General features: G+C 37.9%; 1 protein-coding gene across 4 annotated transcripts in view; it reads left to right on the top strand.

Annotated features, from left to right (window-relative positions):
- The window catches only part of herc6.L (HECT and RLD domain containing E3 ubiquitin protein ligase family member 6 L homeolog), a 51,961-nt gene that overhangs the window by 9,537 nt on the left and 29,090 nt on the right, over positions 1 to 13,334 (top strand). For 2 of the 4 annotated variants that reach the window (XM_018252286.2, XM_018252277.2), the window contains exons 1-3: positions 3,462 to 3,757; positions 9,408 to 9,567; positions 12,745 to 12,821. In XM_018252286.2, the coding sequence (XP_018107775.1) occupies positions 3,532 to 3,757; positions 9,408 to 9,567; positions 12,745 to 12,821 (463 nt within the window). In that variant the 5' untranslated portion in view covers positions 3,462 to 3,531. Of the gene's footprint in view, positions 1 to 3,461; positions 3,758 to 9,407; positions 9,568 to 12,744; positions 12,822 to 13,334 lie in introns of those variants that run through there. The other 2 variants (XM_041590876.1, XM_041590872.1) reach the window with 1 other exon arrangement.

Below are 13,334 nucleotides of genomic sequence, written 5' to 3'. Positions count from 1 at the left end.
AAAACTAATTTTTAGAGAAAACAAAAAATAGACTCCCTTCATGTGTCTTTTTGTACATGCTTAATGAGCTTCTCCACCAAGAACTGAGTGTTCCAGACATGTAACATTTCGGGGGTTATTTACTAAAACTCGAATTTCTGGCATTTTGGGGCAAAAACTCATATTTTTCATAGGAAAAAAACCTTGATAGGTTTAGACCCTATAAGTTTTTGGGCAATAACCCAAAAATTCAAGTGGTATGGGAGAAAAGTCCTAAAAAATAATAGTTTTTCTCAGACTTGATTTATTCAAGTTATTTTAATGATAAATAAGGCAAAATTGTAGATGGGATTTTGGTTGAGCTTTGTTTCATAAAAATTTTTTTAAAAAAACTCAATTCAAGCGATTTTTTTTTCTTTTGCTGAAAACTTGATTAAATCTAGTTTTCGGGTTTTGCAACTCAAACTAGCTGATTCAAGTTTTAAATAAGAAACCCTTTAAGTTGTGAGTTCAATGAGCGTCTCCAAGAGTGATAGTTCGGGTCACTGCAAAAAACTACAAACTTTTTCTTCCTCCCACCCCACTCTTGACCTTAAAATGCCCCACTTCCACAGGCCCGGATTTGTGGAAAGGCCACCAAGGCCCGGGCCTAGGGCGGCAGGACTTTAGGGGGGCAGCAACCATACCCACATTGATTCTCAAACACTGGGAATGCGCAGGAAATACAATAGTTTTATCAATTTCTTGTGTGCCAATCCTCATTGCTTCAGTTCTGATGAAAATTTGTGTGAATAAAAGGGGGAGCAGGGCGACGAACGGCAGTGGGCCTAGGGGTGCCCGCTATGTAAATCCAGCCCTGCACTTCCACCTCCAGCAGTAAGTATTCATACAGTAGGTGCAGGTCTATAAATACAGGTGATTTAAAGCTTGGGAGAGGTTCCAGTGTGGATTGATCCATACATAACCAGTCTTTACCAAGAACCAAACTTTCCAGACATTTCATGTATCTTTTGCAACCTGCCTAAAGAGCATATCCACCAAGGAACAAGTGTTTGAGGTTTGTAACATCATATAAAAAAACTCAACCAAACTCCCATCCACGATTTTGCTTTATTTATCATTAAAATAACTTGAATTTATCAGATTGGGAAAAAACTTTAAAACGTTAACTTAAAGGTGAACAACCCCCAGTACATGTATCCCTCGAAGGTATTGTTTACCTTTAAATTAACATTTAGGGGCAAATGCATCAAGGGTCGAATATCGAGGGTTAATTAACCCTCGATATTTGAGTGGGAATTAAAATCCTTCGACTTCGAATATCGAAGTCGAGGGATTTTGCGCAAATAGATTGATCGAACGATCCAAGGAATAACCGTTCGATCGAACGATTAAATCCTTCGAATCGTTCGATTATCCTTCGACCAAAAAAAGTTAGCCAAGCGAATGGGTACCTTCCCCATAGGCTAACATTGACTTCGGTAGCTTTTAGGTGGCGAACTAGGGGGTCGAAATTTTTCTTAAAGAGACAGTACTTCGACTATCGAATGGTCAAATAGTCGAACGATTTTTAGTTCGAATCATTCGATTCGAAGTCGAAGTAGTAGTCCAAGGTCGAAGTAGCCCATTCGATGGTCGAAGTACCTAAAAAAACACTTCGAAATTCGAAGTTTTTTTTCTTCTATTCCTTCACTCGAACTTAATCAATGGGCCCCTTAGTATCATGTAGAGAGTGACATTCTCAGACAATTGGCAGTTGGATTGAATGTTTTATTATTTCTGGATTTTTAGCTTTTTATTCAGCAGCTCTCCAGTTTGCAATTTCTGCAGTCAGGTTGCTAAGGTTCAAATTCCCCTAGTTTGTAGCCTAATTACACTAGTGCCAAGCATTTGTATATTTGCATTAGAGTCTGTTTAACATTGCTTATGAAATGTAACACAGATGTTTAGTTTGAGTAAAGGGTAGGCTATGGCACAAAACAGCATGGTCCTTCATTTGGCTGTGGCAGAGAACCTGATTTTTGTGCAAGAGCGACTGGACTAGGGGTAGGCAGAACACTCTTCAAAAGGTACCTGCCCAGCGCCTCCCCCATAGTTACCCCCTAGGCAGGTGCCTATTTTGCCTACCCCTAGTTCCAGCCCTGCCTGCAAACATTGCATGTGTTCTGTGGAGCTGACAGTGACCAATTTGAAAGGGAATTGTTTTCTGATAATTCCCAAGTGGTTTGTAGCACAGCAACTGCCTCATGAAAATAGATGAGCCAAGTGGCAGGTCCTTCGAGCAATATATGACGATGATTCCCATGGATGAAAATGTTTCCCACTAAATTAAGAAATTCTGTGGAGAAGCACAAAAATGATCATGCAGTGTGCAGAGAGAGGCAGTATAGAAAAAATACTGAATAATTTGTTTTCACAATTCTTTGAGTCCACCAGAATTTGTTGTCTGTGCTGTCATCTAAGTTTATGTATGAGCTCAAGACTTTGGGGGAACGTTGGATGTTATGTATAATCAATTCTAATAGGCTCCCACTACACTGATAAGACAGTAAACACAACGACAATTTTGAATTTTGCAGCACCTTAACTGGGGCCAATGTTGAACTGAGCTGGCATGACACTGGGAAAAAAAACTCATTGGGCCCCTGGCTTTATAGGCTACACTCCACCACCTAAACTCAGGCAAGATGCACCGCTCGCAGTCCCCTGACAAACTGTCCCATCTCCCTGATGACTGGTGGAAAGTTCAGGAGATGGAAGGTAAAAGGTAGGGGGCATGTGGGGGGGATGGACACCAGGAGGAGACCCCTTGAAGTCAATACCGGTGGGCTCAGGACTCCCCAGTCCAGCTGGGCTGCTTGAGGTGTCTGGGGCTATACTTAAATGCAATCTTATAGATTCCTCCCCTTAAAACTTAAATCTCATAACTAAGGGGCCCATTTACTTAGCTTGAGTGAAGGAATAGAATAAAAAATACTTTGAATACCATCGAATTGGCTACTTCGACCTTCGACTACGACTTTGACTTCGAATCGAACGATTCAAACTAAAAATCGTTTGACTATTCAACCATTCGATAGTCGAAGTACTGTCTCTTTAAAAGAAACTTCGGCCACCTACTTCGCCACCTAAAACCTACCGAGCATCAATGTTAGCCTATGGGGAAGGTCCCCATAGGCTTTCAAGCCACTTTCTGATCGAAGGAAAATCGTTCGATCTATGGATTAAAATCCTTCGAATCTTTCGATTCTAAGGATTTAATCGTTCGATCGATATTCGAAGTCAAAGGATTTAACTTTGAGGGTCGAATATCGAGGGTTAATGAACCCTCGATATTCGACCATTAGTAAATGTGCACCTCAAAGTAATTTGTAAGCCTTTACATGAGGGAAATAATTCACATAGCAAGGGCTGGGTAATGTTGCCCTATGGTTAGGAGGAGACTGATAATCTAAAGGATACAGTGAGTCAGTCTGTTATTCACACACTGTGTAACACTCTGGGTGCAGTTCCTTTCACTGTGTGTGCTCTGTGCTAGTCTGCTCTAAGATCATGTACTGCTGGGGAGACAACTGCTTTGGACAGCTAGCTTTATTGGAAGAAGAGAAAGAAGTTGTGCATTTTAAAGAAAATGACTATTTTCAAAGGCAGGAATCTGTTCAGAAAGTGTCCTGTGGTGAAGAGCACACCCTTTACCTGCTGAAAGATGGTTCTCTCTTTTCATGTGGCCAAAATCCCAATGGGCAGCTGGGCAGGAAGAGTAACAACAGTAGCATTGGTAAGAAATATAAGTTTGCATTTTAGAATGTTGCCAGGGGGTTCTTTTCTATCATACTGGATTGGAGTTTCGTTTCCTCATCTTAATTTATAATCGCTGATTGCAGCTTTCGGTTTCATATTCCTGGCTTCTTCGTGTTGACTGTGAATCAAGCTGTGAAGTCCTCTAGTGGTGAAGTACAGAGTGCAAGTGCTTTGGTTAGGTGCTACTATACAGGCTTACTGTAGTCTCTAATTTATTTTTAGAACACCTGTTTTTTTAGAAATGTGACAGGAATAAAAATTGACCTGGTTGCTATGAATTTTCATTGTAATTATATGAGTTAAGAAATATAAAAAATTATATTTCTTACCAATTTTGTATTTTGATTCAACAAATTTATTCCATATTAGATGGAAGACTGTATACACTTTTTTCTGGTTGAGGTTTTTGGGCAACAACTCATTCAAGGAAAAAGACCCACAAATTTTATGAGATTTATTTATTTCTCCAAAGCTGCAAAAAGTCAGAATCTCCACAATCCACAAACCTCAAAACCTCAAACTTGCAGAGGTCATGTAGAAGTCAATGGCAGGTGCACCTTGTACAATTTGAATATTTTGTGATCTGCACTGGTTTTGTCTGATAATCTGCATAATTTGGGGTTTTTGGGGATGTGCGAAAAATATGTATGATTCGAGTTTTTGCTCAATTTTATCAACCCGACTTTTTCGAGTTATATTATAATAATTAAGATCGGATGTGATGTGGACGGCAGTGTGGTCCAGCTTGGTTTAAAAAAAAAAATTAGATTGAATTAGATGAATTCAAGTTTTAGTAAATAGCCCCCTTAATATATACAGGCATGGGATATATTATCCAATATTAATTGTATTTGGGATTATCCCCTATATGGATTTTTCTATTATTAATAATACCATGCCTTCCAAGTTACACAAAGGCCATCTCCCATAAAGTCAATTTAAGCAACAAATTTTGATATTTAAATTTGAATTCCTATTCTTCTTTATAATAAAAAAAATCTTGTACCTAATAGGAACTAAGCTGCATGAATCCAAGTTGGTGGCAAAACAATCCTATTGGGTTCATTTAGGGAGTTATTTACTAAACCTTAAATTTTTCTGAAAAAAACTAGATTTTATTATGAAAAAAATTTAAATTTTTTTTGAGATTTATTATAACCTGATGCTGCAAAAAGCCAGAATCCAAAAATCCGCCATCTCAGACCTTTCAATGGCCTGTATAAGTCAATGGGAGAGGCACCTATCCAAAATTGAAGTTATCGTGGTCTTCAGTGGGTTAAGCCCAAAAATCCAAATTTTTCTGGGTTTTCAATATTCTGAATTCTGGCACAGAAATGAATAACAAAATGTATTTAATCACACAGCGCACCTGAGCACTTCAGTACACTTAGTATTTGATGAAAAATATAAACTTATAAAAAGTTAGGTGACCAAAGTCTCTGAATCTTCCCCGTGGTTGTCCGACCCAACGATCCTCGTTTCTCCTCGAGTACAAAACAACAGTCCAAAATTTTCTTTAAAAGGTCAGCGCTAATTAAAAGCTCAAAGGAAAAATATGATGAAAAAGAGAAAGAAATGAAATTTTTTATAGTTTAGTATTTACTGGGAGTTGTAGTTTCACAACCAAAAAAACTATTTGGTGCAGTTACCCTTTACGATTCACCACAGATGGCTATTGGATGGGTATTTACAAACGTTTAAATTTAGCATGTGCACATCACGATTAGTAGAGAATAAAAATGTAGGATAATTCTTCTGAGCTGGAAGAGGTTAAAAATGCGCCAATATAGTGTAAAACCCTTTTTATTAAATATCTTAAAAAACCAACTGGTTGCACTCACATTTTAGTAGTTAAAAAAAGGCATATAGTCACTTATCCGTGCAAGTCCGTACTGCTGCAAGTCTTTACTAGCGGTTGCTGTTCCGACCAGCGTTTCCTCCACAATCCGCTTGCCGCTTGTTTGCTTCCTGGACGCTTGGATGTGACGTTAGCCGACTATGCCTTACGCGTTTCGTCGCTTAACGAACCGACTTGCACGGATAAGTGACTATATGCCTGTTTTTAACTACTAAAATGTGAGTTCAACCAGTTGGTTTTTTAAGATATTTAATAAAAAGGGTTTTACACTATATTGGCGCATTTTTAATTCTTCCAGCTCAGAAGAATTATCCTACATTTTTATTCTCTACTAATGGTGATGTGCACATGCTAAATTTAAACGTTTGTAAGTACCCATCCAATAGCCACCTGTGGTGAATCGTAAAGGGTAACTGCACCAAATAGTTTTTTGGTTGTGAAACTACAACTCCCAGTAAATACTACACTATAAAAATTTAATTTCTTTCTCTTTTTCATCATATTTTTCCCTTGAGCTTTTAATTAGCGCTGACCTTTTAAAGAAAATTTTGGACTTAGTATTTGATGAAATATACTAAAAGACAATTTCACAAAAGCTTCCTCAGATGTGAGGAATGGTAGACATAATTTTCTAACTCTCATTCAAGGCCTTTCTTCAGATACTGTTATCTACCCCCACAGGACCCAGCATGTCTAGGCATGCCTCTTTGGAAATAGTAGAATGCTATTAGAATTTTAAAAATAGGGATAAGATAGGGATAACCTGAATAAAATAATTATCTGCAAACATAAGCAAGTGTCATATAGCTATCAGTATATATTTATATGTGAGAATAGCACTTAATCCCAAAGTTCTGAGTAGAAGTAGTCTGGGTACTGATTTCCTTACACCCTACATTGTGTCTGCCAGTGATTAAATGAACAGGAATGGCTAAATCCATGGTATGTGCCAACCTCTGACCAAAACCGCTGCTGAAAACCTGGCCCCATGGCTACCCTAATAGTGTAGACATACCATTTAACAGTTATCTTTCCCAGTTGGTGAGTTTGGAGGCTCTAAACAGTAGGATAGAAGTAGGAGAATTCAACTTGTGGGGAAAAAAAACCTGTACTCCCCACCCCAGGTAGACCCCCCTCTCTCCTCCCCCCAGGCTAACTCCCCCCCCCCCAGGGAAATGCCCCATACTCACCCATACTTACCCCTCGCCGTAGATTCTTCCAGCGGAGTTGCACGCATCCATCTTCCGGCTCCTCGGAAAGATCGGCAATTTCCGTGTAATTCCGCGCATGCGCGGTTGTTGCAAACCGGCAAACTGCTCCAACTGTGAATGCGCAGAAATACTGATCTCCCAGTCAGCTTACAGAGGACGCAGAAGATATATACGTGGAAGAATCTGCGGCGAGGGGTAAGTATGGAGTATTGGGCATTTCCCGGGGGGGGGGTAGTTAGCCTGGGGGGAGGAGGGTGGAGGGGTCTACCTGGGGTGGGGGGTACGGGTTTTTTTCCCCACAGGTTGAATTCGTCTTTAAGGTGGTCATAGACATGGCGATGTCACCAAACGAGCGTAACTTTCCGATTTGCCGACATTGAAGTGGGCTATATTTCTTAGAGTGACTTCTTCCAGAAGCAATGTAAAATAACGGTTACATAAAAATTACACACACTTTTACATAGCTTTTTACACCGGTTTTTTTTTTTTGGCAAATTTTATTTTGCACAGCCTAATAAATATACCCCTTAGAATGTGTAAGTGCTGTTGGGGCTACAAAGAGGAACAACATTTTAACTGAAAATATATCTTGATATTTCTGTTTTTGCATCAAAGCACCAGTAACACCATAACATGAAAAGCCATTATTTGAGAGAGGTTTTCATTCTATTACTTTGGAGAGAGAAACTATTTTATTATACAGAGCTTATCTATTATATGCTATTTAAATCGGTGCCCTATAGCCAACTTCCCCTGTCACTACACAACATCTTATTTATACAAACTATATGCAAGCCTCAGGTGCAAACATGCAGATTATAACACTGCAGAGTAACAGTGCATTATATTTAAAGGGATTATGCCACAGGAATAATCCTTTCAAAACACATCAGTTAATAGTGCTGCGCCAGCAGTTATCTGCACTGAAATCCATTTTTCAAAAGAGCAAACACATTTTTTTTTATATTTAATTTTGAAATCTGACATGGGCTAGACATATTATCAGTTTCTCAGGTGCCCCCAGTTATGTGACTTATGCTCTGATAAATTTCAGTCACTCTTTACTGCTGCACTGCAAGGTGGAGTGATGTCACACCCTCCCTTTCCCCCCACAGCAGCTGTTCAACAGAACAATGGGAAGGTAACCAGATACAAGTTCCATGACACAAGATAACTCTTTGACACATATGAGAATAGCACTCGAAAGTCCAAGTCCCACTGCAACTCCTTCAGTTACATTGTGCAGGAGAAGCAATAGCTTATCTGAAAGCAGTTCCATCAAGTGCTAGCTCCTTCTGAAAGCACATGACCAGGCAAAATAACCTGAGATGGATGCCTACACACCAATATTAAAACTAAAAAAAAATACACTTGTCAGTTCAGGAATAACATTTTATATGGAAGAGTGAATTATTTGCAGTGTAAACAGTGTAATTTAAAAATCAAAACTACACCATAAAAATCACAACACAATCCCTTTAAATCAGGGGTGTCAAAAAGGTAGATCGGGGTAGTAGGCACGTGCCTAGGGCGCAAAAGCTGGGGGGCGCCAGGCACGTTCCTCCTCTGTCGCCTACCCCACGTCTGGTCCCCTCTCTCCGATTGTCTTGTGTAATTGTGCGTCCATTTGCGCTTCTGCGCATGCGCATCATGACAGGGATTTCTCACATGTTGCCTAGGGCACCTGGCCGGCGTGGCCCTGCTCTGATCAGTAGACCTTTAGCTGGTGATCAAAAGATCTCAAGACACTGTCAACAAACAGTCTAAATCACCCTCCTGTTTCAAGCTTTTCATTCAGATATTTATTACGTTAAGGTTACATAAGAAATAGATGTTTGTTAAAAATAGCAATATGAATTTTCTCATAAATTAATATTTAAGTAAGATTTTCCATGGAACAGAATGTTAACAATGTTTTATGTATGTAGATCATAATGGGACATCATAGTAAAGTATGGGCACTCCTGCTTTAAATGCATAGGAAACACTCTTTTTTTTTTTTATATTGTTGGTCCTTTTATTCCACATACCAATAAATTATTTTCAGTAAGGTAAATGAGGTTTACAATGCTTTTGCTCTGTTGTTTATACATCATTTGATTTTCCATATATTTGCACATAAACATAGCATATTTCTTTACCTTTCCAGCATGTAATGCATAATGCATTACATTTAAAAGTGTAAAGTATGATATGCTTACAGCGAAGGGTAACAAAGTGAAAACCCGTGATAACATTAGAATAGCTAACATTATGATTTGTACTATATTTAACATTTAAAAAACAGAGTAATATAAATGTAATAAAAAATCTTAAATTTGCCCAAATTTAATGACCCATAAAAACCAATAAGATGTTTCAGTTTCAAACAGTGAATGCTCCCTGCTTATTGGTTGCAATGGCAACATAAGACTGTTTATTACATGAGCCACCACTAAATAATAAATACCTTGTAAGATGAATATCCATGACAGACAACTGTGTCATTAGATAATTACCGATCAGGATTAAATGTTTGTAATATTAATCTAGAACTAAATATATTTTATGTCCCTAAGAACAAATCAGTTCATTGGAGGCCCAAACCATTGTCGACGTGAGCTGTGGTACAAATCATTCAGTGGCAGTGTGCGATGAAGGTGAAATATATTCATGGGGTGACGGATCAGAAGGACAACTTGGAACAGGAATATTCAGTTCAAAAAACTTTAAACCCAAGTAAGCTGTCCCAATTCTTGTTTCGTTCTTTAAGCACCAATGCTTAAAAGGGTATTATTGTGAAATGACAATTTAAAATAAGCTCTCACATAGAACACTGTTCTTTCTTAGTTTAAACCTTAACTTTCAGATTGTTTTTTTAAAGTTGCTTATTTTATCTCCACCTCTACCTTCTCTTTATTGGCGATCCCTATGGCTCTGTCTTTGGTCCCCTGCTTTTTCTACTCTGCCCCAAGTTTATCAGGAAACTTGATTCATTTGCATGGATTCCAGAACCATCTATATGCTGATTACTTCCAAATCTACAGTATCTGTCTACTCTTAAAACACTCTGCTTCTGTTCTTTTTCAAGTCAAAGATTGCCTTCCTGCTCTTACATGTCACTGTACTACTGAAAACATAAACCTACTTAAAACTTACAGTACCTCCCCTGTACCTCAGTTTTTATTCAATCCCAATTTTTGACTCCTATCTCTTTTTATGCCATAATAAATCCAAACCCTTTTCAATACTTTTGCTTTTATTTATACTGCATTGCCAAAATACCTTACCTTTATTATTAAAATATTTATTCAGGCTTATATTTCCACTTTTACTATTGTAACTTATTCCTTACTGTCTATTCAATTTACTGATTTTCACAATTTCTGTCTGTTCTAAATGCTGCCACTAGATTCATACACTTATCTCACAGTTTCATTCTATGCAATTCCCTTCACTGGCTCCAAATTCCTTCTCAAATTCAAACTGCTTACACTCACATTCAAAGCCTTTAACACTGAAACCATTGTTAACAATGGTACCTAATTTAACAATTAGGTTATGCACCTAGCTTTAAACACTATTTTGTGTTGTAGGAAGATATGTAACATTATTGACAGGGGCATGGAGACCCACCCTAAAATATAATAGTGACTGACAATATTATTATTATTCAGTCAAAAAAAGTTGTACCTCTCTGGTTTAATTATTTTGATTATCAATTGTCCCATTGAAAATTTGCAGATACCCATGGTGGAAGGGGGATATTAATTCATGTATTAATATGGAATATTCAGGTATGAGCTCACCAGCATAGGTGGGAGGTAAAGGGATCTAAATTGATCAAGTTTTTTAATCAGCTATTAAGATATGTCAAGGGTAGCACTGTACAAAATATGTGAAAATTCTTTATATATTTTAAAGGGATACTGTCATTGGAAAAATGAATTAGTTAATAGTGCTGCTCCAGCAGAATTCTGCACTGCAATCCATTTCTCAAAAGAGCAAACAAATTTTTTTATATTCAATTTTGAAATCTGACATGGGGCTAGACATATTGTCAATTTCCCAGCTGCCCCAAGTCATGTGACTTGTGCTCTGATAAACTTCAATCACTCTTTACTGCTGTACTGCAAGTTGGAGTGATATCACCCCCCCTCCCTTTTCCCCCCCAGCAGCGAAACAAAAGAACAATTGGAAGGTAACCAGATAACAGCTCCCTAACACAAGATAACAGCTGCCTGGTAGATCTAAGAACAGCACTCAATAGTAAAAATCCATGTCCCACTGAGACACATTCAGTTACACTGAGAAGGAAAAACAGCAGCCTGCCAGAAAGCATTTCTCTCCTAAAGTGCAGGCATAAGTCACATGACCAGGGGCAGCTGGGAAATTGACAAAAATCTAGCCCCATGTCAGATTTCAAAATTGAATATAAAAAAATCTGTTTGCTCTCTTGAGAAATGGATTTCAGAGCAGAATTCTGCTGGATCAGCACTATTAACTGATTCATTTTGAAAAAAATGTTTTTCCCCATGACAAGTATCCCTTTAAGGTATAACTGTTGCTTAGAATTGCATTTTGTCATTATGGATTTACTGTTTAAACATTTACACTTCTTACATACACTGCCATAATGTGAGACATGCAAGTAATTAGTATTATGTAAATTCTTAGGGGCAGATTTTTAAAAGTGTGAGAAAAGGGTTCCCCAGATTAAAATTCCACCATTGTCTATTCATTTCTATGGGTTTTTAGAGGTACAATTATCAAATTGTAAATCATTGTTCCCTCTAAATGTGACATGCGTGTATACAGATTTTGAGGTCAGCACACACAACAAATTGCGGTACGCACAAAGAATTGTTGTGAAAACACACCATTTTGTATCTATTCTGACCTGAGCACACTGTTTTTGAAAATGCACACACAAGTTTAAAATGTGTGCACAAAAGAATTTATTTGTACACATAACCGAGAAGGAACTAGAGGAAACATTGTGGTGAGCTCAAAATTCCACCTATTGATAAATATGCATCTAAAAATACCATAGAAATATACAGAGAGTAGCGGATTTGTACTGTGGTGAACTTTAATTTCAGACTTTGATAAATCTGCCCCTTAGTATCTTTATTAGCAAGAAGCTAGATAAAAGCAAACAATTCTTAATAGATATTTAAAAGTAGCCTATAAAGCAGGGGTGTCCAACCTTTTGGCTTCTCTGTGTTACATTGGAAAAAGAAAAATTGTCTGGGGACCACACATGAAATACACAAACACTTTTGATTTGTAAAATTAAAGAAAATACACAAAAAAGAACTACAATACCAGTTGGATAACCAGATATTTATATTATTATTACTAATTTGGCAATGGGCAGAGTCCCCCATCCTCCCTACTTCATAGGTCAACACATTGTTACAACCTGGCATAGTAAGCCTGTTCCTAACAAGATGACAGACTGAGTTGGTTAATGTGTCTGGACTTAGAGAGCACAACGTGTTATTTCACTCTCGTTTTCTCTGTATTTCCATACATTTATTTCTTAATTTCTTTCTTTTTTCCCTTCTCTTCCTTTTCTCTCTCCTTCAAGCTGGTCCGCATGCTGGACACCAGGGATGGGCGAATTTGACCAGTTTCGCTTCGCCAAAAATTCGCCGCCGGCGAAATGTCGCAGACGCCCATTAAAGTCTATGGGCGTCAAAAAATTTTGTCGCGCGGCGAAACTGTTTTGACGCGCGTCTTTTTTTTTTACGCACGCTGCCATACGAGTCTATGGGCGTCATTTTTTCGGCGAAACGAGGCGAAAAAATTCGCCCATCACTACTGGACACCCCCGCTACAAAGCCTATAATGTATTGCATTTAAACATGCATATACTGTATATGCATTAATGGACTTCTTTTTTTATTGCAGAAGAATAAGTGGACTTTCCAACACAAAAATAATGCAAATTTCATGTGGAAATTTCCATTCAGTTGCTCTTTCTGAAGGTAATGTATTCGTATGAACCATCATATTACATCAATTGCAGTGCAGAATATAAAAGTAGCCATACTGTATTTCCCATTCATTCAGTGCAGTTTGGAGAGCAGATTTTATAGTAATACTCATGGTAAAATTTCCAGTACTATAAATATTACACCCATCTATAAACATAGAGTTATTGCTTTAATTTCAATATCTCAAGGGTTTAAAACAAACTGAGTAAATTAAGTTTCAATAACTATTTCTTAAACTTTCTTTAAAGTGTCTTGTTCTCTCCCTGGGCTGGGTACTCCTGGATCGTTTTAGGTCTTTTAATAGCAGGCCAGCAATGTTCCCTCTAATTTCTTCTTGGCTATGTGTGCAAAAAATTACACATTATAAACTTTTGTGCGCAGTTTTTAAAATGGTGTGTTCAGGTCAGAATTGATACAAAATTCTGTGTTTTCACACAAAATGTTTTTGTGCGCACCACAGTTTGCTGGCCTCAAAATTTGTGTGTGTGCAAGAGCATACATCTT

Source organism: Xenopus laevis, chromosome 1L (assembly GCF_017654675.1).
Source record: "Xenopus laevis strain J_2021 chromosome 1L, Xenopus_laevis_v10.1, whole genome shotgun sequence".
In the NCBI taxonomy this organism is placed as follows: Eukaryota; Metazoa; Chordata; class Amphibia; order Anura; family Pipidae; genus Xenopus; species Xenopus laevis.
The sequence above is the reverse complement of the archived record's forward strand: the minus strand, read 5'-3'. Positions and strand labels throughout refer to the sequence as shown.